Source organism: Anopheles merus, chromosome 3R (assembly GCF_017562075.2).
Source record: "Anopheles merus strain MAF chromosome 3R, AmerM5.1, whole genome shotgun sequence".
Lineage (NCBI taxonomy): Eukaryota > Metazoa > Arthropoda > Insecta > Diptera > Culicidae > Anopheles > Anopheles merus.
This window is the reverse complement of record NC_054084.1, coordinates 23,660,716-23,683,001: the sequence shown is the minus strand read 5'-3', so window position 1 is coordinate 23,683,001 and position 22,286 is coordinate 23,660,716. Positions and strand designations below refer to the sequence as shown.

At 49.1% G+C, this 22,286-nt stretch overlaps 3 protein-coding genes across 4 annotated transcripts; 2 read left to right on the top strand and 1 right to left on the bottom strand.

The window, feature by feature from the left end:
• Positions 1–734: 734 nt before the first annotated feature.
• LOC121596450 (RNA polymerase I-specific transcription initiation factor RRN3) lies at positions 735–4,083 on the bottom strand. The gene is made up of 3 exons (XM_041921430.1): positions 3,537–4,083; positions 2,469–3,445; positions 735–1,540 (listed from the first exon to the last, which is right to left on the bottom strand). Exons 1-3 carry the CDS (start codon positions 3,738–3,740, stop codon positions 871–873), a joined length of 1,851 nt encoding a protein of 616 aa, XP_041777364.1. The 5' UTR covers positions 3,741–4,083; the 3' UTR covers positions 735–870.
• Positions 4,084–5,261: 1,178 nt separating this feature from the next.
• LOC121596451 (probable cytosolic Fe-S cluster assembly factor AGAP009023) lies at positions 5,262–7,515 on the top strand. Its single transcript, XM_041921432.1, has 5 exons — positions 5,262–5,653; positions 5,710–5,805; positions 5,871–6,138; positions 6,206–6,598; positions 6,670–7,515. The coding sequence occupies exons 1-5, from the start codon at positions 5,591–5,593 to the stop codon at positions 7,284–7,286; spliced, it is 1,437 nt and encodes a 478-aa protein (XP_041777366.1). The 5' UTR covers positions 5,262–5,590; the 3' UTR covers positions 7,287–7,515.
• A 2,542-nt stretch (positions 7,516–10,057) lies between these two features.
• On the top strand, positions 10,058–21,575 carry LOC121596316 (probable chitinase 10). 2 transcript variants are annotated; one of them, XM_041921152.1, is made up of 10 exons: positions 10,058–10,178; positions 13,021–13,080; positions 13,170–13,378; positions 13,456–13,967; positions 14,673–17,608; positions 17,672–17,857; positions 17,919–18,198; positions 18,269–19,269; positions 19,339–19,949; positions 20,025–21,575. In XM_041921152.1, the coding sequence occupies exons 2-10, from the start codon at positions 13,057–13,059 to the stop codon at positions 21,460–21,462; spliced, it is 7,197 nt and encodes a 2,398-aa protein (XP_041777086.1). In that variant the 5' UTR covers positions 10,058–10,178; positions 13,021–13,056; the 3' UTR covers positions 21,463–21,575. The 2 variants fall into 2 exon arrangements, with proteins under 2 accessions (XP_041777086.1, XP_041777087.1); XM_041921153.1 differs by lacking the exon at positions 10,058–10,178 and adding an exon at positions 10,191–10,872.
• Positions 21,576–22,286: the final 711 nt, after the last annotated feature.

The window sequence follows — 22,286 nt, the reverse complement described above, 5'->3', positions numbered from 1 at the left end:
TGTATCTTTACTAAACACGTTTGTATGCAATGTAACGCTTAGTAACGCTGTTGTGTCCTTTTTTGTATTTTTGCATGGCCTTTGGTGTCGTTGCATCAACTCCCGTGTTGTTGAGGTCGTCCGAAGCAGCGAGTTTTGAACGGTTCCGACGATGCCAATGGGCTTCGACAGTGACTTTGAACGTCTGAGGATAGTTCTGGATGGTTCCGTTCTTGAAGCGTTGTACTCATCTACCAGAAGCTTAATACAAATGCAATATCTAACTGTGATTTAGAGAAATATCCACCTTGGACCAAGAGTTCTGAATGGCTGTTGACTAAGTGACCATAAAGTGATCGTTTCGTTTAACTTTCATAGCTTCAAATAGCCGCCTCTCATTCGATGAATGGGAATAATTTGACCAGTTTGACTTGGTGACTCAAAGCATTATATTTATTTCCGAAACTTTTCGCAATAATTAATAGAACGAAAATTCAAATAATAACCGTTATAATTCCGTTTGTTAAGTCTCAAGTATGTTTCGTAATGATAATGAGTAAAACGAAGCGTGGTGTGTGATGCAAAGAGAAGATAAGGCAGAAGTACATTTTAGCGAGTTTTTTTTTCTAATTCAAAACACACAAATCAAGTTATCAAGAGAGAACTGATAACCATTATGACTCATCTAATGTTTCTTTCCAAACACACACGCCAACCTGTTAACGCAAATGCTCCACATTAGTGTACTGTGTATATTCAATGTTGGATAGATAGTGTATTTATCATCAGTTGTGTAGTGTAAAAAGATTACAGAGACACGGGAAGATTGCACGCCCACCACTCAAAACCATACCACTGGGACCATAGCGTGGTACACGTCGCCCACCCACCTCAGCTATGAAATCCCGGCGACACACCGTACGAGAACGTAAACTCGCCGCTTACATCCACCCCGTGGTGCTTGTGGCGCTTGCTCTCCGGGATGAAATCGTCCACATCTTCCGACACCGATTCGTACCGCTTGCGACCCCTACCCCCACCACTCGTCTCGCCACCACAACCACCACCGCCGCTCTCCTCGTCCAGCTCGTGCGCCTGATACTGCAGGTAGAACGGTTCGATGCGCTTGCCCGACTTCTTCAGCATGTACGGATCGAACGGGAAGAACGTGTCGAGACAGTCCTCCGGCAGCTGCGTGTTGTTCTTGTACACGGTGGCCAACTTGCGGCGTGCGTTCCGCTCCAGAATGGTGTGACAGTACGCCAGCTGGTAGGCGCGCGTAATCCCCGCGAAAGCCGTCGCCACCGTCGGCAGGCAGACGCGCAGCGGGTTCAGCTGACAGGTGACGATCGACGACAGCTGCAGCGACTGCAGGAACGTGAGGTTCTTCGCGCTCGAGGTGAGATGGTTGGCGCGGAACGCGACGACGTAGAAGATCGCCTGACACACCGAGTAAAACACGAGATGCGCCTTCAGCGATTGATTGTAGTGCATCGAGTCGCACCGCTGTATGTAGTTGTGCACCCAGTGCGACATTTCAAGCAGCATGGACTTTAGATAGCTGCAAGTAGAAGAGAGTGACACACAGTTTAGAAAAAACGGGAACAGACTAGTGTTGGGAGCTCGGAATCGAACTTAACCGATTGCGATTCCGTGTTTGGAATCGTTTCCGGAGTCGATTCCGATTCCGGAGTTCACCCCAAAGCCGATTCTGGAGTCGATTCCTAATACGGAACAGATTCAGAAATCGGAAATGGCTCCAGATTCAGGATTTACTCCAAAATTAGCTCCGGAATGAGAATCAATCCTTGAATTGAAATAAGAAGTTTCAGAAGCGAAATCAATCCGGGAATCTCCATGACAATAGTTTGATTAAAAATAAATTTGGATTCTTTGCGGTTATTAATACATCAGCATCATTGGACCCAAACGCTTATTCTTTTGAAGATTGCCGAATCTGATTCCGATTTCGAAACCGATTTTGATTCCAGAGCCGATTTCGATTCCCGACCCTTTCCCAATTTCGAAACTGGTTCTGATTTCGGAGCCGATTCTGGAGCCCATCTAAAGCAGATTCCGATTCCGGAGTCGATTCTAAAACAAGTTCCGGAGCCAATTCCGTAACAGGTTCCGGAGCCAATTCCGAAACCAGTTCCGGAGCCGATTCCGAAACCAGTTCCAGCAAAGATTCCGAAACCAGTTCCAGCAAAGATTCCGAAACCAGTTCCGGAGCCGATTTCGAAACCAGTTCCGGAACCGATTCCGAAACCAGGTCCAGCGCCGAGTCCCAAGTCGATTCCAAAGCCGATTCCTATTCAGGAGCCGATTATGGAATCGATTCTGGAAACTGATTCCGGACCATCTATTATCCAGAATCGAATCCAGAAAACTTCGGAGCTAACCGGAATTGATTCCAGCACGAAAACATCATTTTTCCCATCACAAGAACGGACAAAGAGTCCGTTTTGCTCCTGCTGCTCCTTACTTACTTTAACGGGACATATTTGGCCCGGGCCAGCATGCTGGCGATGTAGCCGACCGACGTCTGCCGCACGTTCGGCGATTTGTTCAGATTGTTCACGTTCTTCCACAGCGAGCTGATGAAGTGCTCCGCGTACGACAGCTTGAAGCTGCAGATGTAAAACATAATAAACTGCGCGTGGTCGGTGTTGTGTGCCGGCAGGATGTGGGCGTCGAACTGGTTCAGCACGATCTTGAACAACCGATCGCCCTGCCCGTCCACCTTCACCGTCTGCTCGATGTAGTTGAAGATGATTTCCATAAACCAATCGAGCGTTTCCGCGACCGGATGCTTCATCGTGTCGCTTTCCTCGCCGCTTTCCCCGTCCTCACCCTCACCACCGCCGCCGGTGTCCGTCATCTCGAACATCATTTCCTCGTCCGGATACTCCGTCTCCTCGATGACGCTCCGGGGCATGTTGACGTCGAGCTGCAGCAGATGGTAGAACACAATATCCAGCAGCTCGTCGCAGTAGATCGACGCGTACTCCGTCATGCGCAGCACGTTGTAGAGGTAGCCGGCCACCTCGCCGGACGGCCGCTTGTAGTACGGGAAGTTCTTCCGCAGCTGCGTCAGCACCACGTCGAAGATCATCGGTATCACATTTTTCAGTCTTATTATCAGATCGTGCAACGATCCCATCTGCTGCTGCTGCTCCTCGCTCGGGATGCGGCCAACCGTGGACGACGACGACGACGACGACGACGACGACTGTAGCGCCCGGTCCGGGATGAACTGTTTCACCAGCTTGGCCACGGTCATGGTGCAGTAGTTTTTCTGCACAATCGACAGCTCCACCACGAACTGTTTGTACGCTTCCTGCGCCTCCTCGGAGCGGTTCAGCCAGCGGGAGGACAGCAGAAACTCGACCAGCTTGCCGAAGTAGGGCTTCATCAAAGGAACGGCTTGCTTAGCTTCGGCGAATATTTCTACGAATTTCATGTCCTGTGCATAAAGAAGAAGAAATAAAACACAAACAAGCAGCGGGTTAATATGGAGCACCAGGCAACCCTGCATACTACGCCCTTTCACCTACCTGAGGATCTTCATCTTTCAGCTTGTCTAAAAGTTCATCGTACCCCGTTAACCGGTTGTTATCCAACACGTCCCGCAGGGCCAACTCGATCGACAGCTCGGCGAAGCGCACCTTGTTCCGGGTCGGTGTACCGCTACCGTCCGGCACAGACTGTGATGGCTTGAGGATGGACGAGACGCGACGTTTCTCGGTGAGTGTGGACATTTTGGCATTCTGGTTTTCACTGGGGGTGGAATGGTTTTTGCTTGCAAAGGCTGGCACACACAGGAAACGCCACGATTCCACGCTCTTTCAAGGTTGCCTATTACGCAGTACCGCACCGACGGTGTCGCTCCAGGCGAACTTAAACTCTGCAGCCAGGTGATTCCTGCACCCGGGACTAGCCGTACGACACTGCGCAACAACACTACGGAGGGGAATTAATTCACAATTTCACCGAATTCGTGGCACTATTTCACAATTCACCCCACGAGCACCTTTTTGCAGCCGGGTGGCGAGCACGTTTTAGCACGATTCGATGACGTACGGATAATCGGAGCGGGGTTTTTTTCCCAGCTGAACAAAGCGACGGAAGAAATCATTGCTTTTCGCTCATTTTCTCAGGCCTTCTCCTTCTGCCCTACGGCAAATTTGTCAAGCAGCTCGTCAGCTGAGCGCGCTGTCGAAGGTTTAGATGTGTTGGTGCGCCAGATGGCCAACCGCTGTCAGAAGTCGTCTGTGGTTTTCCCTTCATAGCGCTATCTCTTTTTCGCGTGTGATAAATGTGGTAACAAACTCGGATTAACAGGTTCATCTCGGCGCTAATTACCGTTTCGCCGGGTTCTAGAACGCAGGCAGTTGATTGTGATACCGGCATACTGGAAAGTTAACTGGTAGACCCTGTTAAGCATCTAGGCCGTGTCAGTGCTTCGTCGCATGCGATTTTATTGCTCGTGCTGTCAAACGCTTTTTCGATATTACGATTATTTGGATGATTTGAATAGTTTGACGATCATGTAAAATAAAGTTTTGGTTGTTGCTACAAAACACCACACAATTAGTTTGACAGATAAACTCGGATGCAGCGTCTGATGAAATTAAAAAAAAAGGTTCCGTAGTACGAGAAAATCGCACGTCTGACCTTATCTGTCAAATCCTATATAAAGTTATGACAGGCTTTCCGATAAAATCGCACCCGATGCAGCAAAGACACGGCCCTTAAGCAAAACTTTGATACACTAAGCTTTTGAATTCGTATGATGTATTTTACACAGCTATAGCAGTGAACGGTGGGCCGGTTTGGTGGTACAGTCGTCAACTCGTTCAAGTTCCGAATAGATCGTGCCCCCATACGTAGGACTGACTATCCTGCTATGGTAACAAAAAGTCACTGAAAGCCACGCTCACTTCACTAAGTGGGTACAGGCAGGCCTTGACCGACAGCGGTTGTTGTGCCAAAAGAAAAAAAAATAGCAGTGAACTTTCCAGTATGCCGGTTTCACAATCAACTGCCTGCGTTCTAGATGACGGCGGAACGGAAAGTTGGTGAAAATCAGCGCTGGGCTGCACGTGTCAATGCGATTTAGGGTGCTGCGTGTTGTTCCGTGGTCATTGTTACATTACAGCGTTTGAACTCATTGCGCTTTTTGGTTTGATTTGTGAAAATTCAACTTCATCGCCGCAATGTTTATTACCACATTTACCACACGCGAGAAAGAGATAGCGCTATGGAGGGAAAAAGCACTGACGACGGCTGACAGCGGTTGGCCATCTGGCCCACCAACACATCTAAACCTTCGACAGCGCGCTCATGAGAAAGGGTATGAAGAAGAACAGGGGACAGATAGCTCGACGAGCTGCTTAACAAATTTGCCGTAGGGCAGAAGGAGAAGTGCAGGGAAAATGGATGAAAGGCAATGATTTCTTCCGTCGCTTTGCCCAGTGGGGCGCGCGCTTCAACGTTCGAGCAGTGCAGTTGCTCGATTTTCAGCGCAGCTGTCAAAATCAGATGTGTTTTGTTTACCAAAAATTGCTGCGTTTCCAAAACATCGTAATCCATTTTTCTGGTTGTTGCAATGTCGCGTTTTAGCAGCGCTCTTCAGCTTACCGATTTGGATGATTTCATTACACCGTCGCAGGTAAGCATAAGTGCAATCATAAAAGTCCAACAGTGCAATAAAACTCTCCCCCACAGGAATGTATCAAACCTGTAAAAATCGAGACGAGCAAAAGCAAAACCGGAGCAAAGATAACAATCCAGGAGGATGGTTCCTACGTGCAAGAATCCTCGGTAAAATCAACCACCAACAAATAGTGCAGGAAATGTTTATATGTTTACACGTCTTTTTCCCACAGAGCGGAATCCAAAAGCTGGAAAAGGTGGAAATAACGCTCGCTGACTGTTTGGCCTGTTCGGGCTGCATTACCTCGGCCGAGGGCGTGCTGATATCGCAACAAAGCCAAGAGGAGCTGCTGCGTGTCATGAACGCGAACAATCTGGCCAAGCTGAACAATCAACGTGACGAGATCAAGTTTGTCGTGTTCACTGTCTCGCAGCAACCGATTCTGTCGCTGGCACGAAAGTACAATCTCACACCGGAAGACACGTTCGAGCATATCGCTGGTAAGATAAGATTCACCGTTGTTGATTACATCAAGTTGCTAATAAATGCACACACACACACTTTCAGGTTACTTTAAGAAGCTTGGTGCGGATATGGTCGTTGACACAAAGATAGCCGACGATCTAGCGCTGATCGAGTGCCGCAACGAGTTCATCGAACGGTACAACACCAACCGCAAACTTCTGCCCATGCTTGCCTCCTCCTGTCCGGGATGGGTGTGCTATGCGGAGAAAACGCACGGCAACTTTATCCTCCCGTACATTGCGACCACCCGCTCGCCGCAGCAGATAATGGGCGTACTGGTAAAGCAATATTTGGCCAAGCAGCTGCAAACGACCGGCGACCGGATCTATCACGTCACGGTGATGCCCTGCTACGACAAAAAGCTGGAAGCATCGCGGGAAGACTTCTTCAGCGAGGTGGAAAACAGCCGCGATGTGGATTGTGTGATCACGTCCAGTAAGTAACCCTGAAGCTGTATTACGGATTTCATGGAAATTACCAAAACCCTTTCCGTCGCCTTTCTGCAGTCGAAATCGAACAGATGCTCAACAGCCTCGAGCTCCCATCGCTCCAGCTGGTAGAAAGATGCGCCATCGATTGGCCCTGGCCAACAGTACGGCCGGCCGCCTTCGTCTGGGGCCACGAATCGTCCGGCTCGGGCGGATACGCCGAGTACATCTTCAAGTACGCCGCCCGCAAACTGTTCAACGTCCAGCTGGACACGGTCGCGTTCAAACCACTGCGCAACAACGATATGCGCGAAGCGGTGCTGGAGCAGAACGGTCAGGTGCTGATGCGCTTTGCCATCGCGAACGGATTTCGTAACATCCAGAACATGGTGCAGAAGCTAAAGCGGGGCAAAAGTACGTACGATTACGTGGAGATCATGGCCTGCCCGTCCGGCTGTCTGAACGGCGGTGCCCAGATACGGCCCGAGGAAGGTAGGGCCGCACGCGAGCTAACGGCCGAGCTGGAGTGTATGTACCGTTCGCTGCCACAGTCGACCCCGGAGAACGATTGCGTCCAAACCATGTACGCCACGTTCTTCGACAGCGAAGGGGATCTGAACAAGCGGCAGAGCTTGCTGCACACCAGCTATCATCAGATCGAAAAAATTAACTCAGCCCTCAACATTAAGTGGTAAAGCGGGAAGCAAGGCACACAATGCTTATCGGGTATGAGGGACAGGGAAGGCTGCATCAGAGCGGATCTTCAGTGTAAACATTCACAGGCTGCAGCAAGCAAGCAGCATCGCGCAAAGAAAGAGTGGGGTGATAAAACGGACCGATTGTACGAGATAAATAAACAAAACGGGCTATCAGTGCTCGGGTAGCTAGGCTACGAAGAAAGTCAAAACAAGCATTAACCGGTTTCACTCTGGCAAGCGCAATGGCTGCACGCACGCGATCCGAACACACACACCCCGCCAACGATGCGTGTTGCGAAACGGGTTTCCACCTGGAGGGGGTGGCACCATCCCATCCCAACCCAGCCATGGGCTGTAATAGCGCTCGATCTTGACATTCAATCTTGACGCGGTAAAACTAAAAACACACCCATCAGACCAGCACTTTGTACGCGAGCGGAGCTGTCTGTGCGCCCCATATCTTCGGTGTCGTTTAATGTACACGCACCAAGATGGGACTCTGCCTCATTGACAAACCAGTGCGAAGTACCATCCTCGGTACACTCGGTACAATGGATAAGCATTATAAATATTAATTGCCACCTCTTCCCTCCGGCCAGTGTGGCAACACCGAAAGGTAGCGAGTCAATGTGAGAATGTAACGATAAAACAGCAAACGCACCGCGGCTGAAAGGTCTATGACATTTGCTGTCTGCAGCGTACAAGCCACCTGATTGTATTGTACTTCCCATCGATTTCGCTGCCCGAAATGATCGAATTTTGGTGGCATTTATTAGTACGGTCTTATTTGTCCGGATTCTGCTGTGTTATTGATTTTTGCTGCTGTCCGGCCGTTGCCGTCGCCGTCCGTTCAAAACGGGTTTCCAGGGTGTACCGAACCGGGGCCCGGGCAAATAAGCGGAGCGTTTGACATTTTGAGGTTTGCGTTCTGTAACCAGTTGTTCAAGTTGAGGTTTTAAAGAACACACAAAAAGAGCATTAACAAATACATTAATCTTATCTGCTTCTTTTTTTTTGCATATTGCAGACCAATTGAAACAAAAACGTTCATCTGGACCGTTTTGCGTTTGAATATTTACTGGGCGTCTCCATAAGCGACCGATTGCGACGCACCGTGTGAGAGTGGGCCCAGTCAATGACCCCCAATGGCAAAACATGGCTGCTATGTAACACGATCGTGCTTGTTAATTTTTACGGGTTTAAATTTCCATCTCTCTTCAAAAAAAAAAAAAAAAAAAAAAAAAAAGAGGAAAGCATCCACTCTCCCAAAGCCAAAGGGGACAGATGACGATGTCACCCAACAACGTTTGTTTGTACCGCCTCACTGCATTCGCACATCCTCCCAACACCCCACTTTGCTCCTCCAAAAAGAAGGGGATGAAATAATCGAAACGAAATTTTAATTTGCATAAGACAGATTAAGCTGCTTTTCGAACCGCGGCAAGGCTGGGTACGGCACAGGCTTAAGTTTTCGCGTGCGAGACAGCAACCATCCCGTTTGGAAAAGCAACGGTACATCCCGAAGAATGTATTTTACCCCAATTTGCGTAACGTTATTCAGAATTTTGGTCGATTCTCCTCTTTTTTTGTTTAACGGAACGAATGGGAATGCTGCGTATGCGTGTACCGGTCGGGAATTCGGGAAGCTGCGAAGCCGCGCACCTACGCGCATACCGTACGCGAAACCAGTTTGAAACAGTCGCAGTCGCGCGGTAGGTCTAATTTGGCCTGGGATAGTCTTTGCGGTTTACTAAGGGGATATGTATATATCGTGACAAGTGGCAGGCAGCATCTGGCAGCCGCGAAATCGTGCCCAAAGGATTCGCCAATCAACACCGCCTCGACGCCTCCCTTGCGCGCTCCTGTGGCGTAATATGTTGTGGTGCGTGCTGCGCTGAAGATCAAGGGCGACCAACAGCCTTTTCCGGTGTTTCGTGGGCAAGGCGCAGGGAATGGGAATACCGGTTCGATCGGTTCGATGACAATTGCATGCCCCGACCAAACGACCAAGCCGGCCGGCTGGACAGCCAGCTAGCCAGCCACAGCGACTGAGAGCGCATGGGATGAACTGGAGCACTTGAGTGCTGCAATTTGTTGCGCGATACGCGCCCAGTACGCACACGCACTGCAGCAAGAAGTGGCTCTGTCCCTGTCGATCGGTTTTATCTTTCGCACGTGTTGCTTGGTCGAGAAGAGCTACCGCAATCTTCCGGGGTGCGTAGCGGCCTCAAGGGCTTGAGCTGACGGCGCGATGCGCAAAGACTTCCAATCGTGGGGTTTGCAGCCGGACCGAGATGCTTGCTCATCGCTTCCTAGAGCACGTGGGTATCTAATGTGTATCGTTGCGCGCGGCCGTTAATATTCTACACGACGCCGCGCGAATACTAGATGGCACTAGATAGCGTGCAAGGGGCTCCTTCATAGATTAGTATCTGAAGCTTCCGTTGCAAATTAACCCGTTTGCAATGCAAGGATGCCGCTCTGCGGTTAATGCCCCGCAAAGAAAGCCATCGTTATTGCATCCTCTTTTTTATGTTAAACAACATGAAACAAGTATAAATAAAAATGGTACAAACTGTCTACGCCCTCCGTGGTGGATTTATTTTCACCTGAAACGCAGCAACGGAAGAATCACCGACCAAGAACGAAATGTCGCAGAACAAGTTTTTGGCGTCCTCGGCGTGTCGTCTTGAGCTTTCCTGTGGAGCCCGTGTCCAGCACCGGAAAGGTATAAAAGCGGGAGTCGCGGATGAATAAGAATTAGTCGGATCGGTGGTGTCTTTGACGGCGGTACGGTGTACTATCGACTGTGATCGAGTGTGATCGTGTCAGTGCTTGTGAAACCGAGTGCCGAGAAGAAGTGCAGAATTTGTGCCAATAAAACAAAGTGTAAGTGAAGAAGGAGTGGATCAGAGGGAGAAGGAAAGAGAGAGAGAGAGAGCGTTTAAAAAGTGAATTAATTAGAAAACCCAAAAGAGTGGTTAAAGCCTGCAAAAGGCTTTAGAAGGCTACAATTGTTTCCAATTACTGTGCGAGTGCAACGGTGAAGCGTGTGCAGGTGTAATGGTGCACTGTCTGAGGCCGGTGTGGGTCGGTGGGAAATTAAAATGCATACAACATAATGCAAATCGGTTCCATTGAATCACCTATGCTTCTGCTGAAGATCAATGGGAGAGAAAAAAAGGCAGACAACAGACAACAAAGGATAGTAATACAAGCCCAGTCGGTCAGGTAGTTGTGTGTAGGCCAACAGCATTATCAAATGTTCGATTTTGCCGACCCCCATCGGAAGAAGCCGAGTGTGATTTTGTTTTAAATAAAAATTGTAATCGCAAAACCATCATACCGCGGGACTGTGTCATACCCTGGAGATTCTGGCTGTGAAGCTCGCCCAGTGTGAAAGCATGAACGTGTCCCGGGGCCCGTGAGCTGTGCCACAAAATTGCGCGGACCGATGCGGGGCGTGGAACGAAACCGTTACACCGCTGTCCAAGTGACCCCGATAGCTGGTGAAGAATAGAAATTGAATTGATTTCTTGGCGTAGCGAGCGGAGGATCATGTGTGCGATTGTATTTGTGAACGGTACGTTGGAAGGCACGTTGGTTTGTGGAAGGCACGTTGGCTAGAAAGGCACGTTGGTTTGTGGGGAAAACATCTGATAAGTGACTGCAGACTGGCCATATTTAAAAAATGAGACTGTTTTTGCGTTGCAGTGTGTTATTTCTACATTAGTGCTTATTTTTCATCAATTATCCAATCGATCAGGATCGCTAAAAGTTGCAGATCGTTAATCAGCGCATAATTATTTTTGATTTCGATAATCGTTCATAAATGACAGTTATTTCTGGGTAATAGGTGTGCAATCGTGCCTTTGATTCGAACCCAGCAAAGCATTCCAAAATGATCATCTCTCAGGCAAGACCATACTGGGGCCGGAGAGACAAATAAGGCCCGAGAACCTTTTGCAAGAGCTCCGTAGGGTGTATTCTCCTTGGAGAACAAATGCAGCATAGCTTTTGCTCATTTATTCTGGCATTTGTTTCTTCTAACATCAGGCAAATCCACAAAATGACCTAAAAATTAACAAAGAACATGATGAACATAATCATTTGATTTGATGCAATACATCTATTGAAACAATCAGAATGCAACAGGAGTTTGCGTAGAGTATTCAATCTCTAAGCATCATAAAATAACCACATCTTTCCGCTTTTATTAATTAAGAATACATGAAGAAGGTAGCACATGAGGCAAGATATCCACATTTAAGCTTAGGCAAACGTTAGTTTAAACCGGGGTTTTGCAGGCGCTCAACACCAGGGAATATTAATACACAAGTTTGTCGATCTGTTCTGTATCTGTTTGTATCTATCTTGCCTATAGATGAAAAATACTAAAGTTATGATAGAATAATAACGATTTCTAACTCATCCGCCTTCGTAGTGCAATCGTTAATTGTACATCCTAACAACGTGCCCGTCTTAAGTTCACATCCCGTGTAGACTCGAGAACTTTCCAGTATGTCGGAGAGTGTACATAAAGCTTGTCGGGTGTGAACCAATGAGCCCTCTAATACCAAATGATCTTTTAAGGCTTAAACAGACCTGGAAACAAGTCATTGAACCAACAAAAATTGAAATAAGAAGGAAATCGTGATGTTTGTCTTTACGTGGTAGATTACGGTGATGTCTTCTCGGAAACGCATTAATCGCCTAACTCAGACGAACATGGCTGTCAAATAGCTGATCGTGATGTCATACCACCAATCCCACTACGAGAGTTTGGGCATACTGCTAAAAATCGAGTTGGTGTCATATTCCTGGCACTACAATAGTCACCCAGAATACATTGTTTTGAATTTTGCCAGCACACACGCCCATTTGTTTTAAACTCGAAGGCCTTAATACACTGGAACCATAATTTTTCGCTTCAACCCTGACCATTTGCCCAAAATATCAACTGCCGCCATGGTCAGTACGAGCAGCAAGCGAACGATACGAGCACAGAATCACTAATTATCGCACTGGCCGACCTACTACCTACGTGGCATTGCACCTGCACTAGTTGCCTTGAAGATTCTCATGGCTCTCATAAGCTTATCGATCGTGTTCCGCCCGTAAGCTCAAAGCTCGCTCAACACCTAGCAGATATGTTTATGCAAACCGATGAATGATCATAGTAAGCGGATGGATCGAGCTCTACTAGATCATTCTTTCTGCTCTCTGCTCTCTACCGCTCATTCGTTTCATCTCCTTCATCTTTCTGCCACTGCTTCGGTATGTCGCACTGTCGGAGGTCGAAACACCCACCGCCGCCGCCGCCGCCGCCGCCTCGACCGTATGCTAGCGGTACCGTGCGTAGCCGTGGACTTGAATCATAGCTTTCGTAGTATTTTCTTATGCTCGTCAGTTCTTTGCTCTCGCGAGATGTCTTGAATGGGCACGTGTGCTGGGAACAGGTTTCTGCCGCTGACGCTCTACACCTGGGCACCGGTGACATAGACCTTGAAACAATTTTGCTGTTTCGCTGCAATAAACAATGTAGATCGTTGGGGTGGTCGGGCCAGGAAAGGGTGACCCATTTTCGGGGGCTTGGGCTTTCGTTGTTTGACTGAATGAGGATAGCACTAATTGATTTGTTTTAAGTACGATTGCCATGGTAATTTTAACAGTCCGGGATTTCCCTCCTTCTTTTGTTGTCGCCGTTTTTTTTTCTTCCTCCTCCTCACAGTCAGCTCCAATGCTTCGTTGAGGTGAAAGCATCAGAATGAGTCTTCTGCCATATAAGCGGGTTAGTATGCGCTACGTGCAGCGAAAGTACAATCACCGCTGTGCATTGTTGCAGTTTTATTCATGACAACCATGTCTAATTCTTTCCAGCTGACCATTGTCGGTGTCTGGCTGGTGCTGGCAGCGACCGCTGCGATCCGTATCGAACGTCAGCCCGAACCGGTCAGCTTTGTGCGTAGCAGCGTGGAACAGATACCGCCGCACGGGTTCGAAAAGCAGGTGGCGGACGCAGCAAGCCATGACTTTGGCAGTGAATCATTACCGCTGCGCAGTGCCGTCGAGAGTGTTCCAGCGAACCTGTAAGTACGCGTATGGCTTGGTAGGAAATGCGATGGAAATGCAATAACCCCAGCGCAACTTACTGCATTGTTTGCAGCGTCGATGAGCGGCTCCCGCTACGTGATGCCGTCGAGTTTCGCATCCTGGACATGGATCAGGAAATTGAAGACACCGTCAGCAAGGTGAAAGGGGTAGTGAACAAGCAGAAGATCAAGCTGGTCCCCGTTGACACGTCGGAGGTGGAGAGCTTCCGTGTGTTTCCGTTCCAGGATCGGTACGCGGCGTACGTAATGCCTTCCAAGCCCGCCAATCAACCCATGCCATATCGGGCTGGGTCACCGTACCAGCAGCTGCTAAGCAGCAAGGATGTGGCAATGGTTCAAAGTGCACAGAATAGTAAGCTGTTGGCTGCACAGAAAGCGGCATCGAGCGAGTACAAGGTGCTGTGCCACATGACCAACTGGGGCTTCTACCGCAAGGGTGAGGCACAGTTTGTGCCGGAAAATCTGGACCCGGGGCTGTGTACGCACATAGTATATTCGTTTGCCACGCTAGATCCGGCAACGCTGACGATGAAAGAGTTTGACAGCTGGGCGGACATTGATAACAGTGAGTATATTGGTGTGAGGTGGATCATTCAGAAATGGGGCATTCGATATATCTTTTATATTATTAAAAATTACATATAATTACTATAAGTCCTTTGTACGGGCAGTGTTTTTTTAACAACAAAATTCTCATCTGCCCCTGCACATCAAGAGAGACAGATTCTGAAGCATTACTAGAAATCAAACTGATCTTTATTATTCCTGGAACTAATCCTGAACCCATACTTGCCCTAGAACTGATCTTGAATCAATTGAACAGTTAATTCCATTATTGGTTCTGAATCCATACAAGCCTTAGAACTCTCTCATATTCAACATGTGTACAGTTTTTTCACTCTCCGTTTTGACGAGTAAGTTCCACCAATTCTACATTTGTGCATTATTCTTGGCTGCTCTATATCTCTTTTCTTTTATTTCGATTTTTTTATATCAATATCTGTTTATTGAACGGAAATTGAGGGCAATCTGGCAAATTCGGGGATCTTGGGATCAACTTGACTCCATGATGGTTGTACACTGGTACTACAGCACGTTGTTTCCTATAGTGGGAGCTAATTAGATCAGGCAATAACATGACTGGGTCCGTTTTAGGCCACTGGGAGCACTACTAGGACTCCTACTTTCACAAAGAGCCCCATTTCTAAACGAACCATGTCCTATTTGTTATTACACTCTGAATTAATTTGAATGACGTTATCTTCCACAGATATGTACCAACGTACCGTGACCGCTGCTGGTGATGTCCCAGTGCTGCTTGGTCTAGGCGGCTGGACCGATTCAGTGGGCAACAAGTACTCCGAGATGGTGAGATCCGTTGCCAACCGGCAGAACTTTATCACCAATGCGATAGTGTTCCTCAAAAGGCATCGCTTCGCCGGTCTGCACATGGACTGGAACTATCCCGTCTGCTGGCAGAGCGATTGTTCCAAGGGCTCGGATAGCGACAAGACTAACTTCAGCAAGCTGATCCAAGAGCTGCGAAAGGCTTTTGCAGCGGAAGGACTTTTGATAAGTACGAGCATCTCCGGCTACAAGGAAGTGCTAATGGTGGCGTACGATGTGGCCGAGCTTACGAAGTACGTCGATTTTATGGCCGTCATGACGTACGACTATCATGGCTCTTGGGAGGAACAGACCGGGCATGTGAGTCCCCTGTACGGTAATACATACGACAAGTATCCACAGTACAACACCGACTACACGATGCAGCTGCTAGTAAAGATGGGTGCAGATCGGAGCAAGTTAATCGTTGGCGTTCCTTTCTATGGGCAAACGTTCACGCTGGCACAAACTACGCGAGCTACACCGGGCGAGGGTAGTCCAAGTATTGGCCCGGGAACAGCCGGCGATGACACGAGGCAGCCGGGTATGTTGGCGTATTATGAAATTTGTCAACGCGTTCGCAAGCAGAAATGGAAAGTTGGGAGAGATAATTCGATGAAGTCGGGTCCGTACGCAACGAATGGTGATCAGTGGGTTGGTTACGATGATCCCGTGTCGGTCACGGCAAAGGCACGCTATGTGATGAAGTCAGGCTTTGGTGGAATTGCCGCGTGGACGATCGATTTGGATGATTATCAAAATCGATGCTGTGAGGAACGGTTCCCTGTGTTGCGTGCGATCAATAGAGCACTTGGGCGGCTTGATACACCCGCTCCGACCGGGATGGATTGTTCGCGTCCTACGCAACCGGCTACTCCGAAACCGGCCGAAATGACATTTAGCCCGGATAGTGGAATTCCGAGCACTACATCGACACCGGCACACTCACACACCACGTGGCCATCGTGGACGCCGGAAACAACGTCTACAACTAGGAGAACTACGACTGCACAGCCCTCAACTACTACTTCTAGAGCAACGACTACCACCACAACAACTACAACTACCACGACCACTCCAAGAACGACCAGAAGAACGACTCCATCGACAACGACCTACAGTCCAACGACCACTACCGGTACGACCATCCCCGTGCCCGGACTGGTAATGCCCGAGCTCAGCAATGCGGAAAGCTGCGAAGGCAACCAGTACAAGGCCCATCCGACCAACTGTAACTCGTACTACCGTTGCGTGCTGTCCGAGTTCAAGCAGCAGTTCTGTGCCGGTGGACTTCACTGGAACGATGCGGCGAAGCTATGCGATTGGCCTGCATCAGCCAGGTGTGAAATGGACGAGGGAACACAGGGACCGGATACCACAACCACCACCACAACAACTCCAAGACCAACGAGAACCCCTTCCAGACGTACAACTACGTCCAGAACGACCACTCCGACCACCACCACCACCCCAGAACCGATGACATCCCGTCCCACTCGCAGGAAGACGACGCTCGCTTCGAACTCTCCCACCCAGAGACCCACCAAAAAGCCAGCCACAACGACGAAAAAACCTGTCAGTCGTCCTGCAGAACCCTGCACCAATGGCGAGTACTACCCGCACAAGTCCTGTGACAGTTTCTACATCTGCGTGAACGAAAAGAAGGTAGCGCAACAGTGTGGTCCGGGCTTGTACTGGAGCCAAACGGACAAGAGCTGCGATTGGGAGGAAAACGTGAATTGTGTAAGCAATGAGCAGTACTTCCGCCTTCTCACGACAACTTTCGGCGCGCTGAAGGCACTGTCGGAGGATGATCCGTGTGATGGGAACTCGCACGTCCCTTATCCGGGCGATTGCAGCCAGTACCTGGTGTGCAACTGGGGCCGGCTGGAGGCGGCCAGCTGTGCCGATGGGTTGCACTGGAATCAGCAGCTGAAGATCTGCGACTGGCCAGCAAGTGCCAAGTGCTCGCAGGGCGGCATCCCCGAGAGTACGGAAAACATTTCCGACGAGAACAACGCCTGGCAGGGTTCGGACATTGATGGACCGCAGTACGTGATATCTACGACGGAGAGGAGGACTACAACCACTACAATGCGCACTACGGTCGCACCGTCGACACCACCACCTGTGCTAGAACCATTGTCAGGGCACTACAAAATGGTGTGCTACTTCACAAACTGGGCCTGGTACAGGAAGGGTTACGGCAAGTACACACCGGACCACATACGGACCGATCTTTGCACGCACATCGTGTACGGATTTGCGGTGCTGGACTACTCAACGCTCACGATCAAAACGCACGACTCGTGGGCGGACATTGATAACAAATTCTACGCACGTGTGGCAGCTGCGAAAGAGAAGGGCGTGAAGGTAACGCTTGCGATCGGTGGGTGGAACGATTCGGCGGGCGATAAGTACAGTCGGTTGGTGAGGAGTGCTGCGGCACGGTCGAAGTTTGTCCAGCATGTGGTGGGCTTTTTGGAGAAGTATGGATTCGAGGGGCTGGATTTGGATTGGGAGTATCCCGTGTGCTGGCAGGTTGATTGTAAGAAGGGATATGCGGATGAGAAGGAAGGATTTACCGAGCTTGTGCGGGAACTTTCGGAAGCGTTCCGTCCTCGGGACTGGTTGCTTTCGGCGGCTGTATCTCCGAGCAAAACGGTCATCGATGCTGGGTACGACGTGGCTGCCTTGGCGCAGTATTTTGACTGGATCGCGGTTATGACGTACGATTTCCATGGCCAGTGGGACAAGCAGACGGGACACGTTGCACCGCTGTACTACCATCCGGACGATGAGATTGATTTCTTCAATGCGGTATGTGGTGATGTGACGATCGGGGGGCGTGGTTTTGTTTGCTAATTCAGCTTTATTCCTCAGAACTACTCGATCAATTACTGGATCGAGAAAGGAGCCCCTCCGCGCAAGCTGGTCATGGGTATGCCACTGTACGGGCAGTCGTTCCAGCTGGCCGACACGAAGAAGAATGGACTCAACGCTAAGGCTCCCGGGCCGGGTCAGGCTGGGGAATTTACCCGAGCGGCAGGATTTTTAGCTTACTACGAGGTAAGGATCGTGATCGTGGAAAGAGATTTCATTCAATAATACAAATTGAATTTCCAATTAGATCTGCGATCGCATACAAAACAAAGGATGGACGGTGGTACAAGACGATCTCCAGCGAATGGGCCCGTACGCTTACAAGGGCAATCAATGGGTGTCGTTCGATGATAAGGAATCGTTACTGCGAAAGGTACAGTTCATTCGTGCGATGGACCTTGGCGGTGGTATGATTTGGGCCCTCGATCTGGACGACTTCAAGGATCGATGTGGACAGGGCAGTCACCCGTTGTTGACTGCCATCCGAGAAGGACTGCGGGAGCCGTACAATTCGAATGATGTTCTTCGTAAGTATTATATGGCATCTTTGTCAATGAATCAAGGTAATAGCTAAAATTTTGGATCATTTCTTCACAGCAACGATCGTAAAAGAACCAATGGCAAATGAAAATCTCGCCTTGAGTACGGAGTCTCCTGGCACCAACAGTAATGCTTCTCCAGAAAAGCAGCAACCTGCATCCAACGAAAGCACCGAGGTAGATGAAAACTCTGTCGATTCCGATGAGTACAAAGTGGTCTGTTACTTTACGAACTGGGCCTGGTACAGGCAGGGTAATGGCAAATATCTCCCAGAAGATATCGATCACGATCTGTGTACGCATATTGTGTACGGGTTTGCGGTACTCGATCGCGAAGGGTTAACGATCAAACCGCACGACTCGTGGGCTGACATCGACAATCGCTTCTACGAGCGTGTGGTGGAGCTAAAGAAGAAGGGCAAGAAAGTGACGGTCGCGATTGGTGGATGGAATGATTCGGCGGGCGATAAGTACAGCCGGCTGGTGAGGAGCGCCCAGGCAAGGAAGCGTTTCATCGACAATGTGATGCAGTTTATCGAAAAGTATGGTTTCGATGGGCTCGATCTGGATTGGGAGTATCCGGTGTGCTGGCAGGTGGACTGTAAGAAGGGTTATGCGGATGAAAAGGAAGGCTTTGCCAGCTTGGTGGTGGAGTTGTCGACGGCTTTTAAACCGTACGGATATCTGCTGTCGTCGGCGGTGTCCCCGAGTAAGAAGGTTATCGATGCCGGGTATGATGTGCGGACGTTGTCTGACTACATGGACTGGATCGCGGTGATGACGTACGATTATCATGGCCAGTGGGATAAGCAAACGGGGCATGTTGCGCCAATGTACGAACATCCGGACGATGTTGATACAACGTTCAATGCGAACTTTACGATTCACTACTGGATCGAGCAAGGAGCTGACCCAAGAAAACTGGTCATGGGTATGCCAATGTACGGGCAATCGTTCTCACTGGCGGACGTGAATGCGAATGGGTTGAACGAGAAAACGTATGGAGGTGGAGAGGCGGGCGATCAGACGCGTGCCAGAGGGTTCTTGTCGTACTATGAGGTGAGTAAGGATTTTAGGTATTTGGCTGAAGTAAGACCAGATTAAATCATAAGGATGTTATATTTACAGATCTGCTCTAACATCAACAAGAAGAATTGGAACGTGGTACGTGATCGCAAGGGACGTATGGGCCCGTACGCCTACAAAGGTGATCAGTGGGTTTCGTTTGACGATCAGTACATGATACGCCACAAGAGCGAGTACGTGAAGGCAATGGGTCTGGGTGGAGCTATGATCTGGGCACTGGATTTGGATGATTTCCGAAACATCTGCGGATGTGAAGAGTACCCGCTATTGCGTACAATCAACCGAGTGTTGCGAAACTATCCTGGACCTGGACCAAAGTGTATACTAGGATCAACTAAACCGTCGCCAGATCGTCCCACTACAGCTATGACTACTACTACCACCAGAAGTACTACAAGAAGGCCTACAACAACGGTTAGAACTACAACCATCGCCACCACTTCTACCACACCCAGAGCAGTATCGACAACAAGGCAAACGACGCGACGAACTACTACTAGATTTAGCACTACTAGCAGACCGACAACGCCATCAATTGATGATCTTGACACTAATCAATCGAGCAGCAAATGCGATGGACGGTTGTTCATTCCGCATGAGTCTGATTGTTCGAAGTACTACATCTGTCAGCATGGCAAACGCTACGAGCAAAGGTAAGTCGAAGGGAGTCTTTGTTAGTACATCGATCATTGTACTAAAAAGATACTTTTTTTCGTTCTTGTTTGCAGATGCCCAACCAACACAGCCTGGAACAATGGATATTGCGATTGGGAGGAGAATACTAATTGTAAAAACAAACAAGGTCCTGTAACATCGGCCCCTCCAACTACAGAGGACGGCAGCTGGATGACTTCGACTAGTCGACCCGCTACTACAACAACGCAGCGACGAACCACTACTTCAACAACACAGCGTACCACAACGTCTACAACGAGGCGTCCAACCGCCAGACCTTCGACGACCAGTCCCACAACGATGAAACCGTTACCACCGCCCGCTGAAATCCCCCCAGGTGGCAGCAGTGACTACAAGGTGGTGTGCTACTTCACCAACTGGGCCTGGTACCGGCAGGGTGATGGCAAGTACACGCCCGACGATATCGATAGCACGCTGTGCACGCACATTGTGTACGGATTTGCGGTGCTCGATCGTGAAACCCTCACGATCAAGACGCACGACTCGTGGGCTGATATAGACAACAGGTTCTACGAGCGGGTGGTCGAGCAGAAGCGCAATGGTGCGAAGGTAACGCTCGCGCTGGGCGGATGGAACGATTCCCTCGGCGATAAGTACAGCAAGCTGGTGCGTGATGCTGCCGCTCGTGCTAGGTTTGTGAAGCATGCGGTTGAGTTTATCGAGAAGTACGACTTTGATGGGCTGGATTTGGACTGGGAGTATCCGGTGTGCTGGCAGGTCGACTGTCAGAAGGGATACCCGGACGAGAAGGAAGGCTTTGCGAAGCTGGTCCAGGAGCTTGCGGTCGCGTTCCGGCCCAGAAGTTGGTTGCTTTCGGCGGCCGTCTCGCCGAGCAAGATGGTGATCGATGCCGGGTACGATGTGCCAGTGTTGGCGGAATACTTCGACTGGATTGCGGTCATGACGTACGATTTCCACGGTAACTGGGACAAACAAACGGGTCACGTTGCACCGCTGTACTACTACCCGGGCGATACGTACGACTACTTTAACGCGAACTTCTCCATCAACTATTGGATCGAAAAGGGAGCACCGTCGCGGAAGTTGGTCATGGGCATGCCACTGTACGGGCAATCGTTTTCGCTGGCCGATACGAAGCGAAATGGGTTGAACGAGAAGTCATACGGACCGGGTGAGGCGGGTGAGTTCACCCGGGCGGGTGGATTCCTGTCGTTCTACGAGATATGCGACAAGGTGAACCGACAGGGCTGGACCGTGCGGCGGGATCCGGAGGGAAGGATTGGCCCTTACGCGTACAGCGGAAGCCAGTGGGTGTCGTACGACGATGTTGATGAGATTCGGCGAAAGTCCCAGTTTGTCAAGCGGATGAATCTGGGCGGTGGTATGGTTTGGGCGTTGGATTTGGACGACTTTAGGGGCCGATGTGGCTGCGGTACTCATCCACTGTTGCGCACCATGAACTTGGAGCTGGGACGGATCAGCACACAGGCGCCGGAGAATTGTACGTAGAGTGTAGGAGGGGAGTGTAGAGTTTAATAATTGAGTGTAACGATGTGAAACTATGTTTTGTGTACTAAAATTGATTAATTGAATAAAATTCAGTAGAATCAATTCTGCTTAATCCACGTATTTGAGTGCATCGTTGTGTCGCAATGTAGCGTAAGGCACTTTCTTGTTTCGCCAAACAATTGTACAAATAAGTATGTGATATATCGGAATAATCATGTAAAAAAATAGTCATTGGTGTGAGCCAGTTTATGGATTGTTAAATTGATCTTATTTTTTGACGTAATGCCCTAAGCGATCATATCAAACTATGTAGACTTCCGATGCCTGTAGGACTACTTAGATATATTGTCAGTATATGTATAATTCTGAATCGATATCGGGACTAGAACTGTTCCTGAACTCATAGCAGCCCTTCAGCTGATCTTAAATCCCATTAGGTCATGGAGCTGACTCTGAAGCTATATCGATCTCAGAAATGATCCGAATCCCATTCCGATCCTAGAACTGATCCCAAATCCACATTACTGAATGAATTGAGCGAAAAAGGTACAATCCAACCTTAATAATTAATAACGAACTTGGATTTTAAATTTAAAATCGTTGAAAGCTATTTGAATATTTCGAACTCGAAACTGGAAGTAGCCTTTCTCTTTCTAAAAACCTGTTTGTCTCGCTCTATTTGCTAACACACTATAGGAAAATGTTGTCTTTGGTATAGTCATAGTTCACTTTGGAACTAAAAAACGGTCAAAATATCCTCATTAATTCTCAAATTAAAGTCCATCGAGGTTGCTGCATGCCATTTTGTGAGACACGCACTCTCA